The sequence below is a fragment of the Siphateles boraxobius genome, unplaced genomic scaffold (genome assembly GCF_051911475.1).
Source record: "Siphateles boraxobius isolate OS27281-9 unplaced genomic scaffold, OSU_SipBor_1 12, whole genome shotgun sequence".
Taxonomy (NCBI): domain Eukaryota; kingdom Metazoa; phylum Chordata; class Actinopteri; order Cypriniformes; family Leuciscidae; genus Siphateles; species Siphateles boraxobius.
Window position 1 is genome coordinate 34,311,317 of NW_027508722.1, and position 15,572 is coordinate 34,326,888.

Here is a 15,572-nt window from a genome sequence, read left to right on the forward strand (position 1 = left end):
GAGAGGACACAGGCTCCACTCGGAGATTATAGAATCTGGCGAATGTGTTAGGTGTCGCCCAGCCTGCAGCTCTGCAGATGTCTGTTAGCGAGGCGCCATGCGCTAGAGCCCAAGAGGACGCCACACTCCGGGTGGAGTGGGCAGTCACACCAAGGGGGCACGGTCGACCTTGCTGCTGGTAAGCCAAAGCAATGGTGTCCACTATCCAGTGAGACAACCTTTGCTTGGAGAGAGCCTTTCCCTTCAGCTTCCCACCATAACAGACAAAGAGCTGGTCTGAGGTCCTGAAACACTGCGTTCTGTCTACATAGGCGCGGAGAGCGCGTACTGGACAGAGCAGTGCCAAGGCTGGGTCTGCCTCCTCCGAGGGCAGCGCTTGCAGGTTCACCACCTGGTCCCGAAAGGGAGTGGTAGGAACCTTGGGCACATATCCAGGCCGGGGTCTCAGGATCACGTGAGAGGAAGCCGGCCCAAATTCCAGGCACGCTTCGTCAACGGAGAATGCGTGCAGGTCCCCAACCCTCTTGATGGAGGCCAGTGCAACCAGGAGCGCTGTCTTCATAGACAGGAACTTAAGCTCGACTGATTGCAGGGGCTCAAAGGGAGCACTCTTCAGGGCAGTTAGAACCACTGAGAGGTCCCAAGAGGGAACGAGAGGAGGACGAGGAGGATTTAGTCTCCTCGCTCCTCTCAGGAACCTGATGATCAGGTCGTGCTTCCCTACCGACTTACCTTCGATGAGGTCATGATGTGCGGCAATGGCGGCAACATAGACCTTCAGGGTGGAGGGAGACAGCCTTCGCTCCAGCCCCTGTTGAAGGAAGGAAAGCAAAACACTGATCGAGCATCTCCGGGGGTCTTCTCGGTGAGAAGAGCACCAGTTGACGAAGAGGTTCCACTTCAACGCATAGACGTGTCTCGTGGACGACGCTCTAGCGGAAGTGATGGTAGCCACCACCGCTGGTGGTAGGGTACTCAAACCTGCCTCGTCCCATCCAGGAGCCACACGTGGAGGTTCCAAAGATCGGGACGAGGGTGCCATAGGGTGCCCCGTCCCTGAGAAAGAAGGTTCTTCCTCAGAGGGATCGGCCAGGGAGGTGCTGTCGCGAGGAGTACTAGTTCGGGGAACCAGGTCCGGTTGGGCCAGTAAGGGGCAACCAGAATGACCTGCTCCTCGTCCTCCCTGACCTTGCGCAGAGTGTGCGCAAGAAGGCTCACTGGGGGAAACGCATACTTGCGGCCCTGCGGCCAGCTGTGCGCCAGAGCATCCGTGCCGAGCGTGCCCTCGGTCAGGGAATAGAACTGGGCGCAATGGGTCGAGTCGTGAGAGGCAAACAGATCTATCTGCGCGTCCCCAAACTGGTCCCAAATCAGCTGAACCGACTGGGGATGGAGTCGCCATTCTCCAGGGAGGGGCTGAAGCCGTGAGAGCTCGTCGGCTGCACAGTTCAGCGCTCCGGGAATGAAGATGGCTCGAAGCGACCTCAGATGCTTCTGACTCCATAGGAGGAGGTGGCGAGCGAGTTGTGACATACGGCGGGAGCGTAGACCACCTTGATGGTTGATGTACGCTACAGTGGCGGTATTGTCTGAGCGGACTAGTACGTGTTGACCCCTGAGCAACGCCCGGAAGCGGTGCAGGGCAAGGCGTACTGCCAACAACTCGAGGCAATTGACATGCCACAGCCGCTGGGGTCCTGTCCAGGAGCCCGCAGCAGCATGTCCATTGCACATGGCGCCCCAGCCCGTGGTGGAGGCATCTGTTGAGACAACAACATGCCGGGAAGCTCGTGCCAGGGGGACACCGGCCCTGAGAAAATCGAGGTTCGACCACGGGGTGAAGAACTGACGGCAGGTCGGAGTAACTGGTACTCGGAACGTGCCGTGTTGCCATGCCCACCTCGGGACTCGGTCGCGAAGCCAAAGCTGAAGCGGTCTCATATGAAGCAATCCGAGCGGCGACCGCGGCTGCAGATGCCATATGCCCCAGGAGCCTCTGAAAAAGTTTCAGTGGAACCGCACTCTTGCCCTCGAATTGTCTTAGGCAAGTCAGCAGTGACTGCGCGCGCTCGCTCGTAAGCTGCGCGGACATGGCGACCGAGTCGATGTCCATACCGAGAAAAGAGATCCTCTGCACGGGGCAAAGTTTGCTCTTCTCCCAGTTGACCCGAAGGCCCAGACGGGCTAGGTGCCGGAGCACTAGGTCCCTGTGTTCGCAAACCTGATCTCGAGAGTGAGCTAGGATCAGCCAGTCGTCGATATAACTCAGGATGCGAACCCCTTGCTCTCGAAGGGGAACAAGGGCCGCCTCGACGACCTTCGTGAAGATGCGAGGAGACAGGGCTAGCCCGAAAGGGAGAACCGCGTACTGGTATGCCTGCCCCTCGAAAGCAAACCGGAGGAACGGTCTGTGTCGAGGAAGAATGGAGACATGAAAGTAGGCGTCCTTCAGGTCGATCGCTGCAAACCAATCCTGGGGCCGTATGCATTCGAAAACGCGTTTGGCGGTGAGCATCTTGAACGGCATCCGGTGAAGGGAGCGGTTCAGCACGCGCAAGTCCAGGATTGGCCGTAACCCACCGGTTTTCTTGGGGACAATGAAGTAGGGGCTGTAGAAGCCGGACCTCATCTCGGCTGGAGGGACAGTCTCGATTGCACCCTTCGCCAGCAGGGTGGCAATCTCTGCTCTCATGATAGGGGCATTGCCACCGACCAAAGTGGAGCGGACTCCCCTGAAGCGGGGAGGAGACCGTGCGAACTGAATCGCATAGCCGAGCCTGACGGTACGCGCGATCCAGTGGGACAGACGGGGAGCTCTAGCCAGGCTCCCAGGAACTGAACCAACGGGATCATGCGAGCCACAGGCGTCCCCCCGGAGGGGCAGCGAGGCGGAGTAACTGGCCCAGATGTGGACGGCATAGCGGCCCGGAGAGGGGGCACAGTTAGCAACCGCACCCTGGCAGAGGGGGCCAGGGGAGGACCAGGCTGGTCGTCCCGCAGGGGCCTGCTCTGCCAGGGGTCTGGCGACAGAGGGGGACAGGGGCGAAGCGGTCCGTGGACGGCACGCCGTGTCAACCGCCTCTGGGACAGAGGGGGACGAGGAGAGCACGGCTTGTGGGCGGCGCTCTGTGACGTCCGAGAACTCTGTGCTCAGAGACGGGAGAATCAGCTCTTTGGAGAATAAGGATTCTTCCCCGGCCCTCCCCGGGGAAAGGAGTGGTCCTGCTACCAACTCCTGGAAAGAACTGAGTCCCATCTCTGAGGAGCCCAACTCAAGAGCGCCGCTTAACCCGGCGTGTAGCGGGGTGCGGGGCTGGAGAGGACTGTGGCGTCCGACCGCGGCCTCCAGAGCCGACCCGGGTGAACGGGCGGGGTGGGAGCCGCGGGGGGGCGCCCTCGGCAGTGGGCAGACCGAGGGATCTGAGCGGACGGCGGGGCCGTCGGGACAGAATCAACCTCAGTCTGCTCCATCGCCGAGGTGCCCGTCTCACGAGCGCCGCTTAACCCGGCGTGTAGCGGGGGGCGGGGCTGGAGAGGGCTGTGGCGTCTGCCCGCGGCCCCCAGAGCCGGCCCGAGAACGGGCGGGGTGGGAGCCGCGGGAGGGCGCCTTCGGCGGTGGGCAGACGAGGGATCTGAGCGGACGGCGGGGCCATCGGGACAGAATCAACCTCACTCTGCTCATGGGCGGCTGAGAGCTGTTGGGCAAGCCCTCAACCGCACCGCCGAAGAGGCCGACCTGGGATATGGGAATGTCGGACAGACGGGTCCGCGCGACATCCAGCACATCAGACAGGTTCAGCCACAGACTGGTGAGCATCACCTGACCCAGGGAGCGTACGGCCACTTTCGTCGCTCAGAGAGCAAGGTCAGTGGCGGCGCGCAGCTCAGTGAAGAGCCCTGGGTCAGTCCCGCCCTCGTGCAGGTCTATGAGCATCTGGGTCAGGTGGACCAGCAGAATGACCATGGCATGCAGTGAGGCGGCTGCCAGTCCCGTGGCGCTATAGGATCTCGCCACAAGCGTAGACGAAAAACTACAGGCCACGGGCGGGTGCTTAGGATTGCGCCGAGAAGAAGCACTCTGAGGACACATAGCATCGCAACAGAGCGTTCAGCCGGGGGAACCCCAGTGTACCCATGGGCAGCGGCCCCATCGAGGGGAGGAAAGGCGGATGAGATCAGCGAGCGGTCCCGAGAAGACAAGGGGGTCTTCTTGGACTTCGAGATCTCATCATGCACGTCCGGGAGGAGAGGTATTGGGGTTTGCCGTGGACGAGGGTCGGCGGCCTTACCCAAAACCCATCGTCCCAGGAAAGCATGGTCGTCATCTCCGGATCAGACTCAGGCACAGCCGTATGCACACCGGAAGGTGGCAGCTGTGACGAGCCCTCACTTCCAGAAGACTCAAACCCACCTAGTGATGCTGCAACAGACATGGCATCTTCCTCTGTAGCTTCAACTGAAACACGCGGGCCACCAGAGGGTAGACTCGCGGGAATCAGCAGTTCACTAGCGGGCACCGTCATTGAAGAGGGGGGCTGGGGACACGGACACATAGTCGGCGCCTAGATCCAGACCGTAACCCTCAGGTCACCCTGGCCACCAGCCGAAGATCGGGGGGTGGATGAGGGGACTCTCACTCTTGCGAGTTCACCGAGTCTCGACCTATATATGACGCGATGATCACGTTCCCAGCGAGAACATGAGTCACCCACGAGCGCTGTTCAAGCATGATCAAAGCCCAAACACACTAGACAGCGCTCGTGCCCATCAGAGTCCGATACCAGTCCGCTGCAACCAGAAATGCACGGGCGAGCCGTCTTTAAAAAGACGTGCCACGTGTAAGCTCTTTTAGTGAGAGAAAACTCAAGTGTTGAAGCACCCGGGGAGAAACGCACCGACTGGCAGACCACTGCAACAGATCAGCAGGAAGCACGCTCTCGCCGTAGATCGCCGTCACACCAACACTCGAGGTACTCGTTTGTAAAGCTGACAATTCAGAGATGGCTTGTGGAGAGAAGAATACACTTGGCTCCGAAGCGAAAAACATATCTGCTTGCTGCCGGCTTCCTCCTTTTATACCCACGAGGTGGGGCGGAGTTACGCCATGCAAATTCCGCAGACCCATGGCATTTCTTTGCCATTGGCTCGTTTTGTAATACTCGAAGTTGATAGGCTTTCTAAGCGAAACCCCATTCGTCGTCATCCGACGTAACTCGGAGTGACAACGAAAGGGAACTAAAACTCTTCTGTCTGGAGGACAATCAGCCGGTGTGTGTAGTGTGCAGAGATTCACAGAAACACGCCAATCACACTTTCAGACCCATCAGTGAAATTGGTCCATCATATAAGGTAAGAAAGATTTATTTCTGAGGATTAAAGCGTGTACTACTACATACATGAGCATTTTACAGAAATATCTGGTGTCTTATTTTCACTTAAAATTTTAGGAGGAACTGAAGTCCTTAAAAGAGAAACCTAAACACAAAGAAAACATTAAAGGAGAGGAAACAGTTCAACACACCAAGGTGAGGATTGATTCTTTTGAAATATTCACAAATTTAATTAGAACAGCTTAATTAGACAAATATCTGAGATTACAAGTTCCATTATTGGAGAACACACAGTCGACTCTGACTCCTTGATTCCATTTACTTTACATCAAAACATGGTCAGGAATAATACAAGATTGCAGTCGTTATTACACACTTAATTATTTTCCTTCAATGCAAAGATTTAAAATCCACTGCGCTTTCAGCTTGACTGTCCTAATTAGCCCAGTTTAGTGAAAACATTACCATAACTTATTCTACGGAGCTGTTGAATGCTTGAATCTGATTGGTTGACAAAGATTCTAAGGTGCGCAATTATTTTCAGGGAAACACGGCTAAAGTAGTTCCAGGCAGGTTTAGACCGCATTACAGTTCCATATCACTGCGCTGAATTATTCCAGTTATTTCAAAGGTCCTTAGACTACAACAGAAAAAGAACCAAAACCCACAACGACACTGACCAAACAAATAAATATAGTAAACAATAGGATAAAAATGTAAAAATGTGACATTTCAAAAAAAAAATTGCCACAAAAATGACATTTTATGTATGAAAAGCACATACTCTCTCTCTCCTGCTCAAACACACACACACACACACACACACACACACACACACACACACACACACACACACACACACACACACACACACACACACACACACATACGAAAAAATGTGTTGTCAGCTGCTCTGACGATTTTATCAGTGAAATAGTTTAACAACTTAAAAGCTACATGGAATTTCTCACTAGCAAGGTAATAACTGCACTGTTCTTGAACAGATAAACATACTTTTTATTGACACTGCTGTTGAGACAGTTGAGACTCCAGTAATTCACACATGAGTAATCTCTCTCTTTCTCTCTCTCTCTTAATAACTGCATTGGTTTGCTATCAATGGCTCAAACATCTGTTACTACTCTAAAATGGTGTTTTGAAAGTAGAATCGGAGGCTTGGGATTTGATGCGGTATAAATTAGTCCTTCACACAAGAGTGTTTTAAGGACAAAAACCTGACAAACATCTTGAAATAGATCACTTGAACAATGTTTTGAGGTGCGGTAACCACAGTACTGTATAAGCCGGATAATTGACTCTGGGCCGTTGAATTATTAGAAAATAATGTATACCTGAGGTGTAACTCTGCTTCGCATAATGTCCGCATTACCACCTCAGTGTGGATTATTTTCTAATAATTCAACGGCCTGTCGTCAATTATTCCTTACTTGATGAATAGCTGTCAACGTTGTTACCTAGCTGTTGCCGATAAGGCATACCTAATTTTACAGAGGCAAAAGTTATTAGAAATAGCCATGTTCTTTAATGAGTTCATCTTATTATAATGGTCAGGTGATGGCACTAAACGCACATGATCATTGTCTTAAAAGGTCAGGGATTAAAGTTCTCCGTCGCTACGACGGATTTCCGTTAATTGCAGCGAGTCTATGACGGATTTCCGTCAATTGCAGGGTTCCCGTCTGTCCATGCCTTAAATTCACTTTTCATAATTTTAAGGCCGTAAATAGGCTTTCGTTTCTCAAATAGTGTGATAAATGTCTTAATTTTAGTTTACAGAGGTCTTAAATTAAGGAAAGACGAGGTGTAGGCCTATTCACCCTGCTGAGGAGGATGTGATAAAGCCTGGATTGGAGCGAATGCACGTTCCTCTATCCACTCTAAGCATTTTGTAATCGCTTCGCTTTTGGTCCACTCCGGGTTTTCAAATCCCGCGCACGGAAAAACTGCTCCGTGTTCACTTTTGGAGAAGTGCATGTCAGGCTACAGCTGGTTTGCTGCGGTCCGAATTCGAGCGCGTTTGTTCCCGGAGCCCCCCGCAGCGTTGGTCTTGTTTCACACTCAACTTGGCGCATGCTAGAAAACAGAACGCGGGTCAATATTGGCCGTTTCTCAATACCAAGTAACCTACGCAAACTTCGGACTTGCGTCCTTGGTAGTTCAGACTTGCCAAGTTCGACTCAGGAGAACGAACTCCCGAGGACGAGATTCTGCAAATGGAACAGCGCGTTCTTGATCGCGTCACTCAGCTCGCTCTGCTACTCCGGTTATGTCTTTATGTATATTTTAGGCAACAATAAAACGAAATATGGTATAAAATACAACTCTGCCTCTTTTCATCAACAATACAACGAAATGTAACTTATATAAAACACCTCTTTTCATTATAAATGAACATATTATCATAAACATATTGGCCAAACAAATGTGGTTCAGGCAACGCACATTGATTATCTTCACTGCATATATTTATAACAACACGAAATATAAAACACAACCCTGCTGCTTTTTGTTTTCATTTTAAAAATATCAAACATTATTGATCATTAAAACTGACATTTAACAAACACAGGGTTGTATCGTTTTATTTTATTATACATGTACACATACAGTGAAGAGAATGCATATTAAAATATATATAAATAATATTTTATATATTTTAGAATATATAACATTACACAACCCTGTCTCTTTTTGTTAAATGTCAGTTTTAATGATCAATAATATCCAGTATAAAAGTATAAGTAGCCTAATAGGTTGGCTATAAGAAGCTATACAATGAGAAATAAAGCAAACAATTCAGTCAAACATTAACATTGTAGCCTTTTAGAGAGCTGACTAAAGTTAAATAGCCTAAATATATAAAGTTATGAAACTTCACTTTGCCCTCAGCCAAAACGATTTGCCATGGAACAAACTATATATTAATACAGCATGTTTGGTCTTATAAAATAAATAAAAACATGCACTGAAAAGTTATGTAGATGGTTGATTATTTGTCAAGCTAAGTAATTCTTTTTCATAGATTAAAATAGCTTTTAAAATACGCAAACTGGCAATATTAAAGCGGTTTAAAACATCTCCCCTTAAAACGCTATTGGTCTCGACAATTTAAATAAAGTTAAAGGAATATGACTTGGCCTGAAAAAAAGTTCAGTCAGAAGAATTTTTTTCACTTTAATCCCTGTAAAAGGTGCATGGACAGATTAAAAATAAATACAATACATACAATAATGTACACTTATTGATGTGTTTATTCATGATGTGAGTTTTTAATAATTTATGGTTAGTTTAATCATTATCATTATGAACACAAGTAAAGCATGGAAAACGATACTCGGTTACTAGCGTAACCTCGGTTCTCTTACGAGAGGTTCTCTCGTATTGCGTAAGTTTAGCTTACGCTACGGGAAAGATTTATCTTCTCGAGATATTGAAGCCAAAAATTATCCTAATTTTGTATTCATTGTCAACGCAGTGCAGCAGCTAGCAGACCTAGAGCAGGCCATCTCGCGTGCTCATTGGCTGCCCTGCGGGCAACTGCTGCAGCCTACCAGTGAGCCCGGCGTGACGTCACGCCCAATGAAGGGCGCCCGCGCCTTCATAGCGTCACAGCCCGCCAGAATGGGTGTGGCTTAGCGTATGAAAATAGGGGCTGTAGGCTGACTTCCCTGGTTTTCGTCGACTGAAGCGAAGTCTCTCGTGGCGCGAGCACGGCCGGTTACGCAATACTCGTTCCCTCTCTAGAGAGAACCGAGGTTACGCTAGTAACCGAGTATCATTCTCTTACGAGAGGTTCTCTCGTATTGCGTAAGTTTAGCTTACGCTACGGGAACACTTTGTCAACGCCGTGCGCGCCAAGCATCCACCCTGAGACCCCGAACTTTCAGGGGAACCCCATAAGTGGGAAAATAAGGTGGCCAGCCATGCGGGCGCGCATACCCTACTAGTGCAGCTCAACCAGGAGAGCTGAATCATGTGAGAGTGACCTGAGCAGGAGATCTGGGCAGAATACACCTCTCCTTTAGACTGACAAAAGTTTAGCCTGCAAAGCAGGAACTTCTAGGTTATAAAACCTGACAAAGGTAGACGGGGAGCTCCAGCCCGCCGCTACACATATGTCATGGATAGAAATCCCACTGGACCATGCACACGACGAGTCAACGCCTCTCGTGGAATGAGCCCTGATGCCCAGAGGGCATTGCAGACCTTTTGACGCGTGAGCAGCTGCAATAGCGTCCACTATCCATCTGGACAGGCTCTGTCTGGCATCAATATCTCGAGAAGATGAATCTTTCCCGTAGCGTAAGCTAAACTTACGCAATACGAGAGAACCTCTCGTAAGAGAACCAAATTTATATTTATTGCAATAATAAACGAGGGCGGGGTAGCTGCTAGCTCTCTTGTAACGTAAAGAGAGCTAGCCGCGTGCTCGTTGGTCGAGAGCAGTCTCTCGTGGCGTGTTCCTCGGCCTCATCCTCAATTGCGACGGCAGTGAGGCTCGTGAGCGGCAGCTGCGCGACGGTGAGGAGGCTCGAGGGAGGCTTCGAGTCGAGCCCGCAGGGTCGACAGCGGAAGCGCTTCACAGAGCTCGCAGCCCCCGGACGCGAGGGCGAGCTCTGCAAGTTCCAGGCCCAGGCAGAGAGCGCAGATCAAATGGCGGTCTCCGGCGCTGAGCGGGGCTCTACACGAGCCGCAGGAAGTGCGAGGCATCTTTAAAAAGACACTCGCTGCTCTTTTAGAATTTTAGATATTCTAGCAAGGCAAAAGGATACGTCGCCGGATAGCGTAGCTCGCACGGATGGCTGAAGGTGGCGAAGATGGCCGGCTTCCTCAGCGCTGTCCTAAGCTGGCTGTTCGCTGTTCGACGGCGGCGGTGGCTTCTCTTAGATCCAGCGATGCGAAGAGCTCGCTGAAGAGACGAAAATCAGGGAAGTCAGCCTACAGCCCCTATTTTCATACGCTAAGCCACGCCCATTCTGGCGGGCTGTGACGCTATGAAGGCGCAGGCGCCCTTCATTTGGCGTGACGTCACGCCGGGCTCACTGGTAGGCTGCAGCAGTTGCCCGCAGGGCAGCCAATGAGCACGCGAGATGGCCTGCTCTAGGTCTGCTAGCTGCTGCACTGCGTTGAATGAATGAATACAAAATTAGGATAATTTTTGGCTTCAATATCTCGAGAAGATGAATCTTTCCCGTAGCGTAAGCTAAACTTACGCAATACGAGAGAACCTCTCGTAAGAGAACCAAATTTATATTTATTGCAATAATAAAGTAACAGTTAACGCTGAAAATGTAGATGATCATGCTGATCGATCGGACCCAACTTTGAAAGCACAACTTGAGGAGAATGTGTGACAGTGGTCAGTAGTCTAACCGGTGTTGTGCTCTCCAGTTTCAGGAAGCCGATGTTACGGTTTAACTGGTTACTGTATTAAGTGGTGACCTTACGCCAGATGTGAACGATCGGCTGCAGATTCGTCAATTCCGAAAGCCTGTGCCGTACATTCAATATTTGCACTACATGATGCTGGTATTATTGTAATGATTCAAAAAACAAGGCAAGCAAGACTCCAAGCAAACTTTTGGGCCGTACTGCTCAGAAACAGCTTCATGAAAACATCTTAACCTCTAAAAGCAAAAGAGGTTTTGCTTTCGCATCCAAACACACAGTGACAGTACATTCACTGAAGTCTCGTCTTTTTTATTGCGTATGCCTTTGGGCAGCATTATGCTAATATTTCACACTGTGGCATGAATGTTTGAAAAAGTAATATCTGGACCTCAATCAAGGCCTTTTAGGCTGGAACAGCGTTCTCTGTTAGATAGAATAAATCACATTGTAACTAGGGATGCACCGATATGAACATTTTGGCCGATACCGATAACCGATAATTCTTTACATTTGAAAGCCGATAACCGATATATTGGCCGATAAATCTAAATTAAAATTTTTATATACTTTGATAGCCTGTATACATAAACAAAAGGCTCACCATTAAAAGCCTTGTCTCAAACACTTTTAACATAAATCAAACATATACAATACAGTATAGCCTAGTTTTTTAAAATTAATTTTACACTCCTATGGGCAACTTTCTTTATTAAAAAAATTTTAACACTTTATAATAAGGTTTAATTTTGTTAGCATTAGTTAGCATGAACCAACAATTTTACAAGACATTTTTAAGAAAGTTGTACCTGTTAACATTAGTCAATGCACTGTGAACTTACATGAACACACATATTTTATTAACTACTATAACAAAGGCTATTGCTCTCTGTTAGTTAATGCATTAACAAATGAGACCTTATTGTAAAGTGTTATCAAAAAATCTATTGCCTAACAAAAAATAAAATGCCTAAATAATGCAAACAAGTCATTGGATAACATTGGGCTGCATATAAAGAAACAAAATGGATCAATAAAATGGAATCGCCTCTGCACGGACAATAAGGAAATTATTTTTATCAAACCATATCATTGATGAAAATAATACGAGAACAAAATAATGGTAGTTATTAATTATAACACAATGTTTTTGAAAAAAATAGACATTTTTAATATTACAGTGATAGTAAACATCTTTAATAGCTTAGTTACTGTTTCAAATGACATTGCTGTGTGAGCTGCGCGCGCTGAAGCTGAAGAGAACGAACGTTAAACCAAATCGCTTTGCTAGAAGGTTAATCAACTCAACGGTTGCTGAAGAATGCAAACCCAAAGAATTTACAAATTTATTACAATAGTGAATACAATTATAATTATATGACAGTCCCAATCATAGCTTTTAATGTTTTGCATTGTTGTTTAATCTGATGCTGAAGAGAACGAGCACCGGGAAACTGAAGAACTTTTCTAGCAGGTTGTTTAAATCCACGAAACGCATCATATGTGAGATTAATCAGATATTTATTTTACATCAACTTTATATTACGACTTATCTGCACAAAATGACGTGAATGCACAATCGAACTTGTGCTGGTCATAATGTTGTAGTAATCCCTGTTCTGGACGAGCTATTCCCACAACAACGCGCTGAAACGGCAACTAAACCCAGAGAATTCACAACGTTTTATTACAATAGTGTTCTCATTATAATGGCATGTATATGACAGTCCCAATTATAGTTATAAATGTGCATTGCTGTTTGAGCTGCGCGCACGCTAAATAGGCTATAAAGATGATCACCGGTATATCGGTATATTGATATATCGGCCCAATTTTCTTATCGGATCGATAACGATAACATCAAAAAAGACCATTTATCGGCCGATAACGATATGTGGTCGATATATCGTGCATCCCTAATTGTAACTTTACAGATCGTATGAATCCACAAACAGATAATTAACGCATTAAAGGAAAAGAAATGACCCCTTCATATGACCCCTTTAATATGTATATTTATTTTGGAGTAAACAGAGTAAAAAACTAAATGTAAAATGCTTAAGTTTTTTTGGTTGAGTTATGTGAAAGAACCTTTACTGTTAACAGGGATGTTGGTGCACATTTCATAATTTTATAATTTAAAAATATAACATTGTATCATTCACACATGACCATAATTATTGTTGTATTTTACATGTTTCACATTACAGGACATAAATGATATCATCAAGAAAAGCATCATAGTTGAAGATGGAAATCCTGCTCGATATCGTCTGCAAAAAAAGACAGACAATATGGATGAATCTGAACTATATAGAAAAATGACCTTTGGGGAGAGAGACTTAAAGAAACCCCATAAAACCATTCTGATAGTGGGAGAAACAGGAACAGGAAAAACAACCCTGATCAATGTGATGATCAACTACATGTTGGGTGTTCAGAGAGAAGACAAGGTTTGGTTTGAGATCACAGATGATCAGAGAGACCTAACATCAGTTCACAGTCAGACCTCCATCATCACTGTTTATGGGTTTTATCTACAAGAGAATAAAACTGATCTAACAATCATCGACACACCAGGATATGGAGACACACGTGGAGTTGAGAGAGATAAAGAGATCGCTGAGAGTTTACTTAGTTTATTTACAGCTGAAGAAAGTGTTCATGAAATACATGCAGTGTGTCTGGTGATTATGGCACAACAAAATCGACTCTCTGACAGACAAATATACATATTTGATGCTGTTCAGTCTTTATTTGGGAAAGATAATGCTGAAAACATTGTCTTGCTCTTCACACACTCAGATGGAGCTCGACCTAAAAATATTCTGAAGGCTGTTAAAGAGGCTAAAATCAAGTGTGCAGTGAATGACAAGAAACAGCCAGTGTATTTCCTGTTTAACAACTGTCAGTCAGAAACTGCTGATGAAGAAGATGATGAAGATGATGATGATGAAGATGATGAAGATCATGAACAGAGGCGGGATCAATCATGGATTCGCAGTTTTAGAGGAATGGCAGGATTGTTCAAGTTTCTTGAGAGTGTAAAACCAAAATCCCTGAAGATGACTCGAGATGTGTTGCAGAAACGGAAACACCTGGAGGCAAATATCTCTAATCTACAGTCACGTGTTCAAATGACAGAACTAAAGCAGAAAGAGCTGAAACAAACTCGAGAAGCTCTGGAGCAGAACAAGAAAAATGTAGAGGAAAATAATGACTTTGAGTATGAAGTTGACGTGCCCTACAAAGAGAAGGATGATATTGATCCTTCTGTAGCCAAAGAGGCGATGTGCTGCAGCGTCTGTGAGGAGAACTGTCATTATCCAGGATGCTGGTGGGTCAGAGATCTCTCATGGTGCGAAGTGATGAAAGATAATCACTGTACAGTGTGCACAAAGAAATGCCACTACAGCAAACACGTCAAAGAAGCAAAAATATATGTAACAAAGACAAGAAAGGAGAAAAAGACATATGAAAAATTAAAGAAGAATTATGATGGTAAGATCGGGGATGGTGTGTCTGTGGTCCAGAGGCTGGAAGTAGAACTGCAGGAATTAGAGAAAGAGAAAATAAAGCTGGTGAATGAAGCTTTTCACTGTGTGGAAACTCTGGAGATGATCGCACTCAACACTTATTCACTGTTCACACTTCAGCACATTGATTTTCTGATTGAAAAGCTGAAGGAAATAAATGAGCCTGAAAAAGCTGAAATACTGGAAAACATCAAGAAGAGAGCAAGAGAAGAAAAACAAGAAGCTCTGGATACACTGCCAGAAGTTCATATATATTAATAATCACAAATAATGCCTCATCTCAAATGATGCTGACACTGAAAATCTGAAATCCTGAAAATGTTTCTGCTGTGTTCAAAAGCATGTCCTTCATGTGATGTTAAGCTGTATTATTATTGATCGAAATTGTAATATGAATCTAACATTTTTCTATCATCACACTTACCTGTATTTTCCATTTGTAAATTGCTGCATAAACTGCAATAAACTGCATCTGCAAAATTAACTAATGTAAAAGTGATTACTGTGAATTTTGTATATTTGTTTATACAGTAAGATACTATTGAAAATACAGCAATGATTCTGTAAAAGCAATAAATAGCCAGAACATTGTTATTCATCATAAATTGGTGTGCATGTAATCATCATTGTCACTAAGAGGCTGATAGAGACTGTTTTAACTGTGTTATAAAGCACTGTCATCTAGAGGCCATATGAGAAACTGTTGAATATCATGACAGGTGAAAAACATGATATACATTTATAAATTCTGCTTTACTATAAATCTGGACTGTGCTGTTAATTCACTATGAAATTGTTTAGCCCCTGTGTTTATTGCTTTATGCTTCATGTGTTCATTGAGAATATACAGAAATATTATTTTCTTTAGGTGAACTGTCCCTTTAAGAGTAAAGTATGTTAGTCAAGTAATACACTCAGAAAATCCAAAATCTAATCCTGAAACTGTGTCCATATCGACACAATTGCTTGTATTTTTATCATTAAGTTGTTTTGGATAAATGCATCTTCTAAATTAACAAATACAAAATACTATTTGATTACTGCAATTATTTTCTAGCTATATATTTTTTTTTTCAAGCAATAAATTCAAATTGAACATATACTTGAGACTGATAATTCTATAATAAATAACATATTTATTATACAGATATTTATTGGAAAATAATGTACAGTCGCTAAGGGGCTGTTTAGGGACATTATTTTTATTATTGTACTATTAAGCACTGACACTTAGAGGCCTTATGAGAAAATAACTGATAGTATCTGTTTCAAAATGACAAATGTATGAGAAAAAAAA

At 45.8% G+C, this 15,572-nt stretch overlaps 1 protein-coding gene across 1 annotated transcript; it reads left to right on the forward strand.

Moving 5' to 3' along the window:
• Nucleotides 1–154: 154 nt before the first annotated feature.
• Nucleotides 155–15,038, forward strand: LOC143726586 (uncharacterized). The gene is made up of 3 exons (XM_077219236.1): nt 155–5,349; nt 5,448–5,525; nt 12,950–15,038. The coding sequence occupies exon 3, from the start codon at nt 13,034–13,036 to the stop codon at nt 14,531–14,533; it is 1,500 nt and encodes a 499-aa protein (XP_077075351.1). The 5' UTR covers nt 155–5,349; nt 5,448–5,525; nt 12,950–13,033; the 3' UTR covers nt 14,534–15,038.
• Nucleotides 15,039–15,572: the final 534 nt, after the last annotated feature.

Excerpts from the sequence above, each read along its gene's own strand:
- LOC143726586 (XM_077219236.1), top strand. The coding sequence starts at position 13,034 with ATGGATGAATCTGAACTATATAGAAAAATGACCTTTGGGGAGAGAGAC.